Below are 19,048 nucleotides of genomic sequence, written 5' to 3'. Positions count from 1 at the left end.
CAGCCCCACATCACTCCTCACAAAATGAGCACAGGCATCTCAACTGTTGCACATACTGTATTCTCAACAGCAGTTCTTTAGTACAAACTCATAGCTGGAGGCCGTCTGCGACATGACTTGGAGCAGGTACGACCATCCCATTTGTGTGGCTGTAAGGCCTGCCAGCGGCCTCCAGGTTTGTGGAGCCACTTGCTGGCAGCTGGCGCCAAGCATCGGCAGGGTGAATTTGTGTGCAGTGGGTCCCAACCCTCGCCACCATCTTGGTCAGCCGTGGCAGCAGCAGCGGAAAGACAGTAAACCGCCTGCAGGCCTCAGAGGGCAAGCAAGCTACTTGCATACGCCATGGGCTTGATGTTTGGATGAGGCTGCAAGTAAGTGCACCAGTGCAATATGCACCAAATTCAATGTTTGTACCAAATAATAATAAAAGAAAGCCAGAAGTGACATGGCTTGCCAACAGTTAAAACGTGTGCCTGCAGTAATGACAAGACAACAGCAAAGAGAAAGCGTGCTATGTATCAACTCTGCCACCTATGCCACATTTTGTTGATTCATTCAACACTGTGACACTGTAAGAACGTAGTAGCATACAGCTCGATTACCTAACTATTCCATGCCTTTCCATTGCTAACATTCAATTGCAAGGAAACAAAAGACAAGCGCCGTTCAGTGCTGCTGTCCAGAATAAGTGAATGGTTGAAATAAACCTATTTCTGGAAATAAGGTAATTCCCTATACTATTACATTTGGTACAACAAATCTTCTAGCATGTCCTAAGCAATTTGTTGTAACAGGATTAAACGGTGTAAGTAAACAAACCTGTAACTCCAGTTTACTTATGTTACAAGTTTCATGCTGGCATTGGCAAAACTAACTAAAAAGATATCTGATTTTGTTATATTGTGCTACTGGTGTAGCCAGTGATGAGTGAAAGCAAATGAGGCTCTGAACATGTGCAAAGGTGAGATGAGATTCACTAAGAAACTTGCCACATGCAGCAATCACAGTTAAACGTACATAAGGCAGAGCCTGTTAAAATTGTTGACTGCCATCAGATATGCACTAAAAACATAATAGCTCTCAGCTAGCAATAACACACTTATAAGGGTCACAATGTGCTTGTAATGGCACCATGACAATAGCTTTCACGTAGATAAAGGCTCTCTAAACTCCAAACTGATACTATGAACTTACCACAGCCTCATATGTGGTGAACTTAGGCTTCAGGTCGCGGCCGTTCATGGTGATGAAAGCTCCCTTGTTCCCCATAGTGTCACTGCACAGAAACACACAAAAAGAAAATACTTCAGTGGAAGTCAGCTGCAATTATGGCAGAAAAATGGACACAATAATCTGAGTAGTGCTTCCACGTGCCATGATTTTGCTAAAATGTACTGATCCTAACACATGACCCCTTTTTAATTTTCTATTTTTCTTTTACATGAAAGGAAAGAGCCACAAAAAACTACAACATATGATAGCTTGATGAGGTGGCTGCACCCATGACATGATGGCAACGGATATAACAAAATGGTGGTCATGTACAAATAGCTTGGATGAAATAACATTTTTTAAATGATATGCCACAGCTAATAACAACGTAACAACAAGGCCCACGACTATCTCGTAAGCAAACAAGGCGTGTGTACAAACAATCATCATCTATAGGATAGGTCATGCTACATAAGCTACAATGCACAAGCTACATAAGAGCAAACAACTGCACATGCTTCTATTCAAGCAGAAAACTAAGAAGGGTTGAACATGAACAGCATCTGACATTAGCTACTTTTCTTGTTAAACGTAAAGTTTAATAGCCAAACAAAATCTGAACAAATTGGAGAACTGAGGATTCAGTGCTAACCAGTAGTTAGGCGCAGAGAAGACAGTGATGCATTTGCCTTGGTGGGCAACCTCGTAGCCGTCGGCCTTGACTTCATGGCTACGCACAATGTAGTCTAGGTTGTTGCGCTGCAGGAAGCGCCGCGTCACATCGGGTCCAAAGTGAATGCCCACACCACGCTTGCTGGGGGAGCGACCGTCTTGGGGCTGGGGGTCCGACCACAGAAGTTCACACATGATGCCTTCCTCTGGTGGTTGCCTGTTACGGGATGTCTTGCGGATATCGTCTAGCGTCACATTGTCATCAGAGAACAGGCCTCCATGCATCACCTGCATAGCCCAAGCACGACAGCGACTACTACTGGAGCAGCTCTCAGCAATTGCAACAAAGGAGTGGTTGAGCGTCACCACTTGTAATCGGATGCCATAGTGAACTGCCGTGTGTGCCAAGGTTGGCTTTTGTTCAGAAATGCAATATAATGAATCCTACATAGAAGAAGCTTTTTAATCTTAGACAACACCAGCCTGTCTGCGCTGGGCCGTCCACAGACCACTTTGGAGAAGCTAGGCCTGTATTGGTTCACTAAGTTCTTACTTGAGACTCAGGATGAAGATCACGTAAAATGTTCAAGGAATAAGCATCTTAGCTAGGCAAAAATGTGTCAATATAAGACATTTTAGGTGACTGTAGCACAACAAGAACAAAATAATAAAACATGAACTTGGCACTTGCAACTGGAAAGCATTGCATCTACAGTGAACAGTGAAACCAGGAATGATATGCATATTGTTCAGGTGCTCTGCCTAGCTCCTTAATATCTTCCCAAGATTATTTTAAGTCAGGTGGCGGAAAATACATATACTATCAGGAAACTTGAACACACACACACACACACACACACACACACACACACACACACACACATATGTGTGTGTGTGTGTGTGTGTGTGTGTGTGTGTGTGTGTGTGTGTGTGTGTGTGTGTGTGTGTGTGTGTGTGTGTGTGTGTGTGTGTGTGTGTACATATATATACTGTTACAAGCATCACAATATACTATATAGTTGGCATCTTATGATATAACCATATAAGTATAGAGAGAAATGTTTCAGGCTACCTTTAAAGGCAAAAATCTGGAGAAATGCTACAAGGTAAACAGAACAAGTATTTAATTTCAACAGTTTGTACCTGTGGAACTGTCTTAATCAGGGTTTACAAAAAGTGGCACTTCATATACAGCACAGCATGTGACAAAATAAAATTAATTTCTTCCTGAAAAGATCAACTGCTTCATATTACTAATGAATTAATAAATTTTGTGCACTTGATGTGTACCGTTCATTGCCTACTATGGATGTAGACTTCTCTAAGAACCACACACAAAAGAAATGTTTTAACGCTACAAAGCAGTTCCCAACAATGCATTGAACATCACATGTGGTTCAATCATGCTAGCAGAGGAAGCAAGCCATGTGGCAAAGTATGCAGTAAATTTGGCGAGACAAAGCTATTACGTCATAAAGCAGCACGCACCAGAACACGTCCATTGATGAGATGAGCCAAGGGAAGCCAGTTGAACACTTCTGTGAATAGCTCAGCCATGTTGGGTGTGTATCTGAGAGGCAAGGCTAAGGACAATAAAGCAATACTTATATAACTGCCCAGAGTCCTCAGAAGAATTTCCACAAGGGATACTCAATACGCTTCCTCATAATTTCTTGGTAGCATGGCCAAGGCTCCGAGACTCTGCATGGCATTTGGGAATACTATGTGCACTAGGATGTACTAGTTGCAACTGAACCTCCATGGTACTATACATTTTCATTGTGTGGCAATTTTCTACTAGATATAGTCTCACGACGTCCATCTTAAACAATCTCATTCTTTATGAAATCTTTCTTTTTGTACCAGCTATTCAGGCTTTTCCTTTTCTAGTGCAAGAATATAGACTCTATTTCCAGTGCCATGTTCAGCAATATGAGTAGCATAAATTGTGCTACAGTATAGACAAATTTCCTCATACTATTAAAAAAAGGTTATTTACTATTAGAAGTCGGCTATACAGCGGTTTAATGAATGCACCCATTTATAGCAACAGAGGAATTCCGCATCATGCTAGTTTTGTCGTCTGCTACCCACTTTGCAGAAATGCAGTTTCGACATTTGATAGCGTTTGCTGGTTCAACTCAAATCTTTACTGGGTACTATAAACAGCTAACACAAAATGGGGAAGCACTTTTGATTGACATTCACAGTGCTTCATGAACACCATCGCTTAACATGAAAATGACCATGATAAGTCCGCTGTGCTCTCCACAAGGCTCCCTACTCACTTGCCTCATGCTACATGACAAGGTGAGAAAACAGCGGTGATACTTCCTAAATTTTTGCTAGCTTAAACAGAAAAACGCACCTACATAGCCAGCTCATGCCCCATACATTTACATAGCACTGACATAACTGATGGCTCAGAATTTTGCTAGAAAGTGTTGTTTGGATGCAAATATATCCGACTTTCGGCTGGGATGAGGGTAAAGTTTACTGTTGGCAGAGCAGTTTCATGCTGTTATACATGTTTTTCTAGAGCAGATGATGCTGCACCATGGTGGGACATAATGCATTTGCACACTTTTCATTGGATGAAGCCAGCTTTCACTGCCAACATATTGTGAAACAAAGTACGAAAATGAGCCCTTGAACAGCATCATCTGTTGCAAGAGTGAGACATTAGGCATGCATATAAAATGACCTGTGTGCCTCATCTGTGCTCCTTCCATCTGTGTCTACCTGCAGGTTAAAGTTTGCAATGCTGAACAAATTTTCCCAATCATCTGCTCTCGTGAACTGCCTGTTTCAAGCCATATTTATCAGATAAATTTAGATAAAAACAAAGTGAAACTAGCACTGGTCAGCCATAGAATTACAACTGCCTTTTACACACATTGGCTTCTGCTACTGACTCTAGCACACTGAAATTCATATGAACATAATTGTTTCATTCTTATTCTACTGTAGTTTCAACTTCAAATAAAGAACACAGTTCCAAATTAATGCTCTGCAGCAGAATGCCTCCAGTGCCACGGCATTCTGGCACTTTGAACAAGATCACAGGTTCAACATCCAGCTGCAACACATTTCAAAGGCAAAACAATGCAAGGATGCTTCCAGATTCCAATTTCAGTAAATGTTGCAAAGCCCAAGTTGTAGAACAGCAGGTGAATTAGTGTGACTCAGAGCGCATTTTGTAGCCCAAGGTGTAGCTATGGGACTATAATCACAAACAGCAAAAACCTGCCACATTAATATTCCAACTGTCAGAAACACAAAACAAGTGACCTTGCCTTCTCAATAAACTATACTGAAAGTTGTAAACAAACACTAATAAGATTCACTACACAGTAAAACCTCATTATAACAAAGTTGCGCCTGACACGAAAACACCTTCGTTATATTCTGGATTTGTTACAAGTGCATTTTTATGTGCTGATATTGGCAAAAAGCATTTCTAATTTACTTCGTCATATCAGATATTTCATTATATCCATGTTCATTATGGCATCAAACTTTGATCATGCACAAGATGTCTGCTTTTCACAAGTTACATCAACGTGGCCAGTGTGTGTGATCACTGCATCATAAATGAGTTGGCACAGCTGAGTTGCCACAATGGCACAGTTGAGTTGCCACAATGGCACAGCTGAGTTGCCACAATGGCACAGCTGTAGAGTCAAAATCAATGGTAACAGAGCTTTCAAGATGGCAGAACCACCAGCAATGTGTGCCAATTTAGACATATATGACATATGCAAAATGGCAGGACAGTGATGCTCACTAGCATTCCCATTTCACATCAACATGAAATTGTATAAAAAAGTTACATTATTCATATGCAGATGAACGTTTATTTGATGGACTTTGACAAATTTTTCTAGAAGACAATGCAATAATTATCTCAATCTATACCAGAGTTTGACTACGGTGTTGATCTGTAAAGGATACTTGGCCTTGACCTCCCCTTCAAAACCATACATTTGGTTCATGGTCTGGCTCTCATGGTTTCCTGCAGGGGAAAACAGTTCAGTCTGGCTTTACAACAATACAAGTGTTGCTAAAGCCACATGAATTTTAACAGTTTCCTTACCTCGTGACATGTACATGTGATTTGGATAGAGCAACTTGAAGCCAAGCAATGTGAATATGCACTCGACTGAGAATGAGCCCCGATCAACAAAGTCTCCATTGAACAGCTGGTCAGGTCAAGAAGAACAGGTCAAGAACAGGTCAAGGATTAAGAACAGGTCAAAGAACAGGTCAAGGATTAAGCAAATCGCACATCCAAAAGAAAAAAGACACATACACACACATATACTGTATGTGTGCCTAAAGCTAGAGAAAACTCTCATTACACTACCAGCCAAAGGATACATATGGGTTAGTCTCAGATGGCAGCCCATTCAGCTCAAAGATGTTCATGAGGTCAAAGAACTGGCCGTGAATGTCCCCACATACTGTAAACTTGCACTTCTGCAGCAGTTAAAGTTGTCACGATAAGCTAGTGCACAGATCCAAATAAATAAAACCACATTACCGGTGGCACGTTGATGTCTACGAGGCTGGGAAGGGGCTGGAACAGTGCCTTGGCATCTACCAGGATCTGCAATGACAAAAGGTCGAGAACAGCACACTCATTATGCACACCCTTAGGGCCTTGAGGTGGTTTTTGAATGTGGTAATTAAGCCTTCCCAGTTGCTAAATCATGCTGCTATGTACAGCTTATCCAAGTACTACATCTCTATGAACTGCAGGGAACTTAGAATTTGCTGCCTTACTTTTTCAGTGGCTTTTTGTTTTTTAATCCTATCCATACTTATGTATGTGTTGGCATAAATCGGTAGAAATACCTAGCCATTAAATGTATTAGTCCAAAGATACAGCCAATCTAATTAAGGAAGTTGTATCTGACACAAAAATACATCTGCTATATCCAATATTAATATCTGATATCCATTACAAAAATACTAAACTCGTTGAGTGCTGATATCAGCAAAAAATAATTTTCGATTTACTCCATTAGACCCGATAATTGATTATATTTGTGTTCCTTACATTCAGTTTTGACTGCATCAGGAGCAAATCGCAAGGATCAAAGCAGGGGAGAAAGCAAAAACAAAACAAGAGCAAGTGCACACCAAGGAAACTGTGCAATGACTTGAAAGCTACAAGGTGTGCCAAGGCCAACGTGATGACATACTATACTGGCAGTGAAATACACACCAGCGAAGTGCACAGCCAGTCACGACTGTCAAAAGGATGCAAAGGAGATGTGCCTCAGAGATCCATCTTCAACTATATTAAAGGCTATTGGATGGAACTTATGCAAAATAAAGAGCTGCTTCTCCTATTTTTGAACATGTTTTTAGTTTCCGAATACATATCTCATCTGGTTATTTTTCAGTGCCTCTGGAAGTTGGGAAAAGCAAGGACTAATAGCAAGGTTTAAGCTTGATACCATGCCTAGGAGTGTGTGTTATAAAATAGCATGTATTGCTCCTAATACACAAATGATTGCAAATAAGCTCAGAAATTATTTTAGTACTAAACGTTTTTTTGATTTTTATATCTTCACTACAGTTGCCAAAAACATTGATGATTGTGGTTTCCTAAAATGCATATGACCAGTATTGCTGCAACATAGAGTAACATGTACATACTTAATGTAAAATTCAGCTGAGATCAAGTCACATTAAGCACAAGATTTTTTGTGAACTAGTAATAAAACCAGCATAAAATGGAAAAAGAGAAAAAAGAAGTTGAAATTTTCGAAACATGATTATTAGTTATTGCAGATAATAAATTTGCATGTATTTTGGCAAGAATTGAGACTAGTTTTTCAAGAACCGTAAAAGTTTGAAATTCTCCTGCTGCATAGGTGGTATCCTCAGAACGCTTGCGAGCTTCCGCTTCCCGCCGGGCTTTCTTAGCTACACCGCAATCGCATGTTTTGGCTTCAGTTGTCTGTGTTTCACAGATTCTCTCATTGCTCAAAGCGACTGCAACTCCCAAGTTAGAAAAACACCCAGTTCCTGCAAGGTCTCCCCAAAGCCTTTGTGGCCTTTGTTGAACCATGTATGGTATGGCTACATAAGTGGCCATTTCCACAACAGTGCAAATCCTGTGTTGGCACGCAGCAGCTAAATCCTGCTGTTGAGAGCCTCGGCTGCATTTTAGGGTTTGCTCTGAATATAGCGAAACAACGCTTTGATTGTCATCCTCTCACGCACAAGGAGCACAGCCTTCGCCCTATCACTGGTGGGAAGTGGAGAACGAGCTGATGCCGACTCAGCCAGCACCAATGCTCTCTTGTTGTTGCACAGGAAAGCTCACCGTCTGGGTAAAACTTGTCATTGTGAGCTTCATCAGTTGAGCATGCACGGGAAAATGACGTCCCTACCATGTGCTGATTAGAACCGTTTTCCAGTCTCCCGGATGAAGAAACGGCCCGATTTTCTTTACATATGAAAATCAAATGTTGAAAGGTAATTTTGCAAGCAACATATGAAAAATTATTTTAGTAAGATATGATTTTTCTACTTGTGCCTCCCTATTTTGCCACTGCCACATGGCGTTTAAAACACAAAAGCAAACAAGAAATGTGAACTTGATGGAACTAAAACCATTTATTGAGTGAGGTTGTGGTAGTAACAGTTTAGTGGCAAATACAGTGACAGGCGTAGTTTGTTAGTTCGTAAGCTGTTGTCAAATCAAATGTGAGGACTTATATGTGAATGAAATGAAAAAAAAAAGAGGCAGGTGCTCTCCAGCAGCTGCTGCTTACCGCGCGGCCACCGTATCTTGGAATGAATGCGATCTGCGATGTGGACAAAATGCGCCCAGAGCCGATTGCTTCGTATGCGCTGTGCTTTCGACGTTTAGTTTGCATTGAAGCCAGACACAGCACAAACGTCAATTCGCTCACTGCTGCTGCTGGGCTTATCTTGCTTAATTTTCTATTGCAATCGATGCTTCTCCTTCCAGGCGAAACTGTGACTTTTTTTGTTATGTTTAGCAAATCACTCTTTGCAATAAAGTTGATAGACATTGCAACGAAAGTTTTGTAAGTTAGGCATTTCGGATATTACGGACTTACGATAAAACGGACATTTTTTGTCGGATTATCAGGGTTCGTTATGACGAGAGTTGACTTTACTACAACTGTTTTATCTATGGCCAAGAATGTATTTTATATATGTGTTGTATATGTGGTTTCGGTTCCGATTTGGGGATCACCTGCCGCCAGAGGCACCAGTGTCGCTATGTGTATATATATGACTGTATGTGGCAATAAACCGGGGATTGTTTGGTTGCTAGCAGTTCGTGTACTTGGGCGGCACCCGCCGCTACAACATTGGCGACGAGGATCGGACCATTTTGGGGGGGCGTGACTTTCGCCGCTTGCTTTCCGACGCCATGAGCATTTCTGGACTCGCGCCGCCGCCCCCGTTCCTGCCTGTGCCTGGTCGACCTGCTGTTGCGTGGCCGCAATGGTTCCGCATCTTCGAGAACTACCTGCTTGCTTCGGGGGCCTCAGACTGCACGCTGGATCGTCGCAAAGCACTACTTCTTCACAGCCTCGGCGTAGAAGGTCAGCGCATATTTTATACATTACCACTTCCATCGTTGGACAACGCCAAGCTCGGTGAGCAAACTGCTACTGAGAAAAAGTCGGAAGATAGCAAGGGCACAGGCGACACAAGGCCTGAAGTATCGTCATACAATATCGCAGCCGCCTATGCCACCAGTGACAGGCTGTGAGCCGGAAGAGACTTCGCCTGCCGCCAGTGGTTTCTCAAAAGCATCGGGACCTCAGCGTAGGGTACAGCCATCAAGGAATAGACGACCTCCAGACCGCTATGGACACTAAGTACAGAAAGACACATTTTGCAGTGAACATGAACCTGTCACAATCTGCACGAGTGTTGAGTTTGCCGACGTTGTGAAATATGGACATAACTGGAGTTGTATCTTGTTTCCCCCTTTTTGTTTTATATTTTTGTATTAAGTGCATAAGACAAGCACATTGTTGTTACTGTAAATATAATTCTGTAAAAGAGCACTAACGTACTACCACTACTAAATCACTAACCCATGTAGCTGTCTTTTTTTATAAGAAAGGGAATATGTTGTATATGTGGTTTCGGTTCCGATTTGGGGATCACCTGCCGCCAGAGGCACCAGTGTCGCTATGTGTATATATATGACTATATGTGGCAATAAACCGGGGATTGTTTGGTTGCTAGCAGTTCGTGTACTTGGGCGGCACCCGCCGCTACAACAATATGGTGAGAAGTGGTTGATGTCACAAGCTTTGTGCACATTACAAGTCAAGAGGAGCGTTGACAAGAACTTGTGAAGGCAGGAAAAAAGGGAGAACAATAAAAAAGAAAGCACAATACTCCTTGTCACGCAGAGGTGAATGACAGCATAAGTTGAGCAACAATGTGGACAGTACCAGTAGAACAAAATGCTGCCAGAACCTATCTTGCAATGAGTGTCGACGTTAACGCAATTAGCACTGAAGTGACACACCATATTTCCACTGCCAAAATGCGTCATGTATAAGGTGTGTAATCAGCTTCACTCTGCACACGCTCTGCCATCTGGCAGTGCCACCGCGAAGTCCACTTGTGGTGCATGTGTGAACATATACTCGATAAGATTGTCCGAACATATTGGAGAAAATTGCAGAAGCATTGGAGAAATTTAGAGAATTTCGTCAGTGAAGAGCAGCACATATTCAGTGGCACTCACCCAGTGACCAAAGTTGGCGTCAAAGAGGATCACCGAAGAGTGGCACATTTGGTACCCCCCCCCCCCCTCGACAACTGGTGTCGAACCAACTTCCCTCAGCACCTGTTGCTCTACACATCCGACCATGGACTACCATGTGACCCAAGTTAGTAGGAAAACGGTTAGATCCACAGTCAAACAGACAGACAGAAAGACTCCAGAAAGTGTTTGATGTATCTTATGAATATTAATTGCGTTAATAAGACAGCCTCATTATGGTATCCTTCTACTCAGTGAGCCTTGCAGAAATAGGAACGCCAGGTGTACTGACTTTTCCAGCTAAGCAACTTGCTGATTTCAACTGAAATTTCATACAGAGGTGCCATTTTGCGGCTGTTGCACTTTAATACCATATCTGCATTCTCCCCAGAAATTTTTGAGGGGTGTACATCCTGCGATAGATGGCGGGTAGGGGTTAGGCATGCAACTGAGCCTCTTCCTCTCTGTATTTTTCCGATACGAATATGCTGGCAACTTGGACACAATACCGTATTTACTCGCGTAATGAACCCACTCGCGTAATGAACCCACCCCCCACTTTTGTCGTCGAAAATTGAATTTTTTTTTTTTTACGTCGCGTAAATAACGCGCACCCGCCCGCAGGGTCGGTGTTCAGCTTGTTCGCGTTATCTCGGCTCAATTGGCCGGCGCTGTCGACTGTCGACGATCATAAAATTGTCTGATCGCGCAGTGATAAAATAAACATCATTTGAAGCCAACGATGCTGAACACCGGCGACGCGAACGCGGGTGACGCGGGCATCGACTGCACGCTTTCGTTGATCGTTCATTGACCTTGCATGATTCGTTGGTGGATGCGCAAAGGGCTTTACTGGGGCGTCCTCTTTGAAATGGGGTGACGGCAGTTTCCACCACGCTCGGCTATTTTCTTTGTATTTCTCGAACCAATTTGTCAAACTTCTCTAGATTCTTTTTTTTTACAATGATGATGATGATGATGCAGGTTGCCGAGTGCCATCTATTAAATGCAAAGCAAACCTCTGCTTATAGCGCCATGCATGCGCGGCGGCGGCAGAACGAAGTAAAGACAACGCACTTGGACAGCGTCGGTCGCCATTTCGCCAGTCCTATTTTGTTGCTGTTTAAGTGCTTCGCTACGACCTTTGCATTATTTCGTGCGTGCTGTGCATTTTCTGCGCGTTGTGCGATGGGGCGTAACGCTAGCTACACGGCCGGTTTTAAGCTCAAAGTCGTGGAGCATGCTTTGGAGCATGGCAATCGCGCGGCTGGACGGCATTTTAGTGTAGACCCCGTGCGTGTGCGCTACTGGAGGAATCAACAAGAGGAACTCAGAGCGACGAAGAAAGATCGCCGGGCCTTTCGCGGGCCGAAGCAGGGCAAGTTTCCTCGCGTCGAGGAAGAAGTTCTGAGCTATGTGAAGAGGCTCCGCAACGAAGGATGTGCCGTATCCCACGAGCTGATACAGAATCACGCGCGGGCCACTGCAAGAAGTCACGGCATTGCCGCGAGTGAATTTAAGGCGAGCAGTGGTTGGACGACTCGTTTCATGCGCCGGAACGTGTTGTGCCTCAGAAGGCGTACTACGTTATGCCAGCGGCTGCCGGCAGACTGTGGGGACAAAGTGCGTGATTTCCACCGCTTTGTCATTCGGATCCGTGAGGACAAAAAGTTCCTGCTGTCGCAAATCGGGAACGCGGACCAGACGCCTATAAACTTTGACATGCCAAGAAACAGCACTGTCGATATGAAAGGTGCGAAAAGTGTGCAGGTTAAGACGACGGGCGCCGAGAAGCAGCGGTGCACCGTGATGTTAGCTGTAACAGCGGACGGCAGGAAGCTGCCGCCGTTCGTCGTCTTCAAAAGAAAGACTCTGCCAAAGGGAACTCTTCCTGCCGGTATCCACATTCGCGCCCAGGAGAAAGGGTGGATGTCGGCTGAGCTGGTGTCCGACTGGCTGAAAACAGTCTGGGGACGGCGGCCCGGGGCTCTTCTCCTGCCATCGCTGCTTGTTATGGACAGCTTCCGCGGCCATCTGGAAAAAAATGTCCGCTGCCGAATGAGCGAGTTACGCACGGACCTCGCTATCATCCCAGGTGGCTTGACATCAGTGCTGCAGCCCCTTGATGTTTCCATTAATAAGCCCTTTAAGGACAACGTGCGCCGGCTCTATACAGAGTGGATGGCCGCGGGAAACCACGACCTGACTCCCGCAGGTAAGATTAGAAGGCCCACCATCGACATGCTCTGTCGATGGATTCTAGAAGCATGGAGTGTGATTCCCAGCGAGATGGTCGTCCGCAGCTTCAAAAAGACTGGCATCTCCAACAGCCTCGACGGCAGTGAAGACGACGCGCTGTGGGAAGACGACGACGCCGACGAAGTCGCAAGCGATATGAGTGGAAGCGTGGATTCAGATAGCGAGCCCGAGTGAGACAGACCATAAGCAGCCAGCAGCATGAAAATAAAAATGAATTTTTAATTCACATTCATCGCGTACGTGTTTTTACTATAAAGGTAAGGTTGGGATTGCGATTTTCCTATCTTCATTGTGACATGAAATTTCGACCTAAAAAATATCTAAATTTTTTTTCCCCGCGTAATGAACCCTCCCCCCAAATTTATGTCAACTTATCTGGAAAAAAGGTGGGTTCATTACGCGAGTAAATACGGTAATGAAACTAACGTGAGCCAGCAACATATCTTACAGCAATTGCCAAACTTCACCAGGACAAAGAAATGTACAGCTCGTCACTGCAAAAATGTGTGCGGAACGCCTGCCGGCGATACAAATCTGCGTGCTTCCTTTGTCTGCAAGGCAGCATAACAAATTTAGATTTATTTTCTTTTTGCTTGTTTTGCTGTTATTTCTGCACAGCAAATAGACTGCTATGGCTATCTGAAGCTCAGGTCTTTCCTCTTTATGATGGTACCAAAATGGCAGCAATACATCAAGGGAAAGTCTTGCTGGTCATGCACTTTTCCAGTGTGATGGCACCTGCCGATGCCCAATATTTTACCTGATTTTCTACCCGATTTTTGTCAACACCCAAGGACTGGGAAAAAGAAAGAACTGAAGATTTTGACTGATCAAACGGAGCGCTTGGCTGTAAACCTGCAGCAGTGGATGATAAACCAGAGAGGTGGAGGGTAAATAAGAGTGTGTGGCATTTCCAATGCCCACCAGATGTGGCAGGGAAAACTCTGCCACACTGTTTGCGCATTTCATTCACAAGAGAGCTCAACTCTGCAGCGACGGCACTCAAAATTTGATTTTGTTGCAACAAAATGTGGTGCACCTGCCACTGCTACAGTGGAATGCATTTTTCGCTGCAGCGGTGGCAAATTTAAAATTTGACGATGAAACACAATTTTTTCAATGTTGTGCCCCATGGCTTTCTGTAAACGAAACAAGCAAGTAATGCTCATAGACATGGTACTGTATTAAGCTTAACCCACAGCAAGATGCAATGGCTAAGCCAAATTTGAGCAAAATTTAGCAAGCAGTTCAGCTGGGAGTGTCAGGTACAACTGGTGCTCCTATTTATGCAACACACAGTACATTTCGTAATGAGACTGTTCTTGTTGTGCTCGTGCTTTTGTGGCATGCTGTCACAGTAGTGCTCCCACCATATGCATCGACTAGCCAGTCTATCCCATTAAAAGTGAGGCACACTTGCCTTGTAGGCATATTTTCGATGCAGCTTGCGTCCCGCCTTGAAGGTTTCCATGAGCTCTTTCATGAACTCCAGTGTCACCCGGCCATCCTGCAGCTGGGGTCCCTTGTAGTCATCCTCAATGCCTGCATGTACGTCAATTATAGTCACTCTGTAGGCAAGTAAGCATCATGCAAAACCATAAAGTCTGGGAGAACGCAGCTACACACTAAGCCTGGGACAAAGAGCCCAGCCAACAGAATACAACCGAGTATATATACATATATATATACCTTTAAAGTTCGAAAAAAAGTTTTTCGAAGGCTGGCCAAGACAAGTAGTGCTGTTCAATGTTTTAAGGTGCACTCTGGAATAGTTTGAAATATCTGTATAAGAAAATGCAACGTTCAGGTAGATAATTAAAATGATTCAATAAATGCTTTTCTCATTATTCCCTTCAGGTCACATCATAAGTTTCAACTGTGAAATTGAGGTCGAGCTGTAGTGAAGTTTGCATAGCAAGAATGGTGTTAAGAGTAACACTACTTTAGAGCTATTCTGCCTTAAAGTGTGCTACAGAGTACATTGGTGTTCTAACAGCATGTGCAAAGCAGTTCAGGATAACATTAACTGGATTACCAATGCTTTATTTCGTAGATGTTGGGGACGGATATCTGGAAAATGGCACTAGCATTCAGAGTACTGCTAAGCAAACATTACTTCACTACTGCTCAGCTTCAATTTCACATTTGAAACATGCTGAATAATGGAAGAAGTTATGCAGATCCTATACACATTCTGGAATTTATGTGAAGTGGTTAATCAAGTGCTATAAGTTTGCCCATTTCATTCCTGCATCACTGAAAAAAAAAAAAAAACTGCAAGAGCACCTGTGCGCGTACAGGTTCTCTCGTGCATCCGATACAAGAATACGAGAGATTGTGGCCTAATGTTTAGAGAACCAGCATGCCGTGCTGAGAGACGAAGGTTCAATCCCAACATCGGGTACGCAATAAATTTTTTTTTTAAAGTATGGCCTATTTGGCAAGACTGCAGCAGCACCCAGCAGCTACGGTCAGGGAAGTCGAAGGTTTGCAAAGGAAGTTTTGCTTTAATGGCTACCAGTGGATCTAATCAGTTAGCCACCTGCACAATGCAATTTGTCAGACCAATAATGTTAGCCTTTTCAAGTAATTTGGCCGAACAGACTAAATTGCATTGTATGAAAAATTGTTTGAAGTAAAAAAATACTGGTACATCCATAGCTTACATGGGCAGCACAACATAAGTAAGACAAAAGAAATAAAAAATAGAAGGGGGCAGGACATTCAGTCATTACACAAAGGTTGTATGTCTGCAACTATATCACAAGTAAAACAGCATTACAAGCAGTACACAAGCATTACAAGCAGTATACAGTATGTTTAGATGCAGTGGAGCAAGAAATACACAGAGTAGGTGTCATACCCCTGCAAATATAAGAAGGAAACCCATACAAGTTTCTCAGAAAGAGGTTTCGTGCTACTCTTCAGGTGGATGACAATTTTTCCCTTATAGGAAACTTCCTCCACCTTACAGATTTATGCAAAACTCATTTGTTACATTCAGCATCCATGAACTTGACCTCACTCTGTGGTCTACAAACCTCCTGGATAGCTAAGATAGCAGAGAGACTGCTCCCACAAAGGCGATGGCCTTGAGTTTGATCGGACCATGACTAATCGCTCTTCAATTGCAAAGCGTTATTTCTGAGAAACCTGTATGAGTTTTGTTTTTAGCTTCCCCAAGATGTATGACAAATTTTTTCTTTCACTGCTGCAAACAATGTCAAGAGTTGTGCAAACTGCCTTTTCTTTGCTGACGAGATGACAGTAAATCTTATTATAAATCATCCACTGCTTTTGACAAGCTGTCACCAGGATTATTTACATCACTAGGAGTTTGTTCCGCATTTTCAAGCATTAACACCTTTCTCTCATGCTCGCAATGCTTTTTCATTTTTGTCCCATTCTTATCTCTGCTCAGAAAGGTATGCGTGCTGCGTGTTTGTCAAGTGGTCACTTCATCTGAGAGACACAAAGAAGCGACTGTCATAACCTACATATATAAGCTGTCCCATAATAATATAAAAAGCACAAAAATCCGTTCATCACCTGTGCTAGCAATGTGGCTTATTGTATCCCTGTTTCGTGTGGTAAACAGTACATAGGTCAAACGGGACGCTACATCAATGACTGGCTAAGGGAACACTCAAACAATGTCAAGCGTACGTGACAGTTGGCTAACATGTCACTGCAGTTCGTGTGGCTGTGAACTGTTGTTTGCTCAACGTACTGTTGTCAGCAGAAGCAGTAATCACCTAACAGGTGAAATAATTGAGGCTGAAATGATTTCGCGACTTGGCTATGGATGTGTCAGCACACAATCTGTGCACTTGTCAGATAAGGCACTAACCTTCCTAATAGTGTGAAATGCACATGTGCAATGGGATAAGTGACAGCTATAAACATGGATCACCGAAAATAAAGCCTTTTGTTGGAAGTTAGCACTCGTCTGTCGCCTCGTCTTTGCTGTTGTTATGTATATCTGCGCTACAATTCACCAAGGCGTTTATGTTTTGTTTCCTAGCTTAAACAAATGCGAACAAGATTATGGGATAATGTTCATGAGCGCTGTTGCCTGTGCACTTCACTTGTCTCATTCCTTGGACTGTTTCCTTTTGTTTGTTTTTTAGAATCATGTGCCAACTAGTTTAACAGAAAACTCTCAAGTAGAGCAGTTGTTGGTGAGAACAAGACTACTGTACCCCAGAACTTGGAAAGCGAGACAAAAAGAAAAGAAGCTTCAGTGAATATCAGTATAAAGCGCCATTATGCAGGTGAGTCTAGTGCACATGACAGTCAAAAAGCCAGTGCAAAGAACTACCGAATCTTGGCAGCTCACACTACCCACCAACTGATCACTCTTGCCTTACACATAGCTTCAATGTCAATGCTGTCTGCGACTGATTTCTTGGAGTCGTCCACGGCGATGGCCCGCTCGAAAGCCATGCGCCGAACCACCTTGAGGCACTCACTGTACTTTGCACTTGCATCGCGGTCGCTCGGCCGTGCTTTTGTTACCTGCAGCAAACAGATTCTATGTGCACTGTTGGACTTATTTGGCCAGCCAGATCGTTCCAGGCACCACTCACCGCCTCGAAGTCCTTGAGCGCTTGCTTGAACTTCCCTAGTGACATGTATGCAGCTGCTCGCCTGTAGTAACCCTGCGGGCCCCAAGATGTGGTCACCGTTGTTAGTACAGCTGATGAGCAATAAATTACCATGTAACCTACACACATTATTTCAGAACTATCTTGATGGTGCAAGTTGCGCTGCTCAGGCGGCACACAGGGGCATACTAGCATGCAGACACGAAACATGCACTGACTTTGCGCTATCATGTTCACGGTAACTGCCATACTGCTGTTTGTACTGTTCGACCAGAAACAGTGGGCCGGAGGATGAACAGCATTCAAAACAGTGCTGAATGACAGAAGGCAAAAAGAAACAAAACTGAGGAGTCTTAAATTTGTCTTTGTGACTAGGGCTTTCAGCAAAGGCAGAATCTACTTGCCGGCAGTACAAGCTAGCCGCGAGGTTGCGAGCTACGCAATAATTTAATTGCTGCACGAATAGGACAAAACTCGCAAAAGTGCGCATACAGCAAGCATGTTGGCCCGACCACTGTCAACGAGCGCTACCGTTTTGTTAACACTGCGTGCACCGGCGACAAAAACCACTGACGCCGCGCACAACCATGCGACAAGCGGTTGGCAAACGCAAAGCTACCATGGAGGCATCATGGCAAGCGCATTGCAAATTCAAATCATGTGAACCAACAGTTTCGCAAGCACTCTGGTTGCACCCCGGTTAGGCTCGGTTGTACTACCGGTGAGCAGATACATAATTTCACTCTCGCACGGTGTTGCTAGCTGCACAAGGTTCGGGAACACAGCCGCACCTTCACGTAAGTCCTGTCGAGCTCGATCGCCTTGGAAGCATCCTTGAGCGCGTATCCGAAGCACTCCGTCTTGAGGTAAGCGAAGCTGCGGTTCCCATAGTAGACCGCCTTGTAGGGGTCCGCCTCGATCGCTTTGGAGTAGAGCTCGATGGCGGCGTTGAACTCCTGCTCTGCGAATGCAAACCACAAGTGTTGGAGGACGAGCAGGATCGCGGGCAGCGCACGCCGCAGGTGCCGGCACGTCCATGTGCTCGTCCGAGATGCCTTCGACGGGAGTAACACTTACTTTTGAAGTGCTCGTTTGCTTGCTCCTTGTACTTAGCGGCGAGCTCTTCCTTCTCGGGTGGAGATTTGTGCGCGTACGATTCATTCCGGAGTAAACAGTCTGTTTCAGAGCCGCCTGAACCCTCCAATATCGCCGCCATGTTCGACGCAATCTGACATCGGCCGCGGCGCACATTCGCATTCTCAGATCAATAATTTATCTCGAGGTGCTCAATAAAGCTGATGCATGCCCGCGACCTTTCACTTTTGTTTGTGCAAACGTTTTATTTATAAGAACAAGCTTGAGACAAAACATCAGAGAAGAAAAGAAAATGTACATGCTTTGTGTTACTGCATGATTCTGCAAAAATGAATCTAGCAGCGTTGGCTGTGGCACACTCGGGAATAATTCCCCGGGATGACCCATTTGCGCTTTGCGGCTATTGCGCCTTTGGAAGAAC

At 43.9% G+C, this 19,048-nt stretch overlaps 1 protein-coding gene across 1 annotated transcript; it reads right to left on the bottom strand.

The window, feature by feature from the left end:
- Positions 1-39: 39 nt before the first annotated feature.
- LOC135920320 (serine/threonine-protein phosphatase 5-like) lies at positions 40-18,785 on the bottom strand. Its single transcript, XM_065454530.1, has 13 exons — positions 18,610-18,785; positions 18,324-18,493; positions 17,515-17,586; positions 17,296-17,443; positions 14,346-14,467; positions 6,428-6,493; positions 6,265-6,363; positions 5,981-6,086; positions 5,839-5,899; positions 3,373-3,454; positions 1,865-2,172; positions 1,195-1,276; positions 40-365 (listed from the first exon to the last, which is right to left on the bottom strand). The coding sequence occupies exons 1-13, from the start codon at positions 18,746-18,748 to the stop codon at positions 312-314; spliced, it is 1,509 nt and encodes a 502-aa protein (XP_065310602.1). The 5' UTR covers positions 18,749-18,785; the 3' UTR covers positions 40-311.
- Between the last annotated feature and the right edge of the window lie 263 nt (positions 18,786-19,048).

The sequence above is a fragment of the Dermacentor albipictus genome, chromosome 10 (genome assembly GCF_038994185.2).
Source record: "Dermacentor albipictus isolate Rhodes 1998 colony chromosome 10, USDA_Dalb.pri_finalv2, whole genome shotgun sequence".
In the NCBI taxonomy this organism is placed as follows: Eukaryota; Metazoa; Arthropoda; class Arachnida; order Ixodida; family Ixodidae; genus Dermacentor; species Dermacentor albipictus.
Note: the sequence above shows the minus strand (reverse complement) of the source record. Positions and strands in the feature narration are given on the sequence as shown.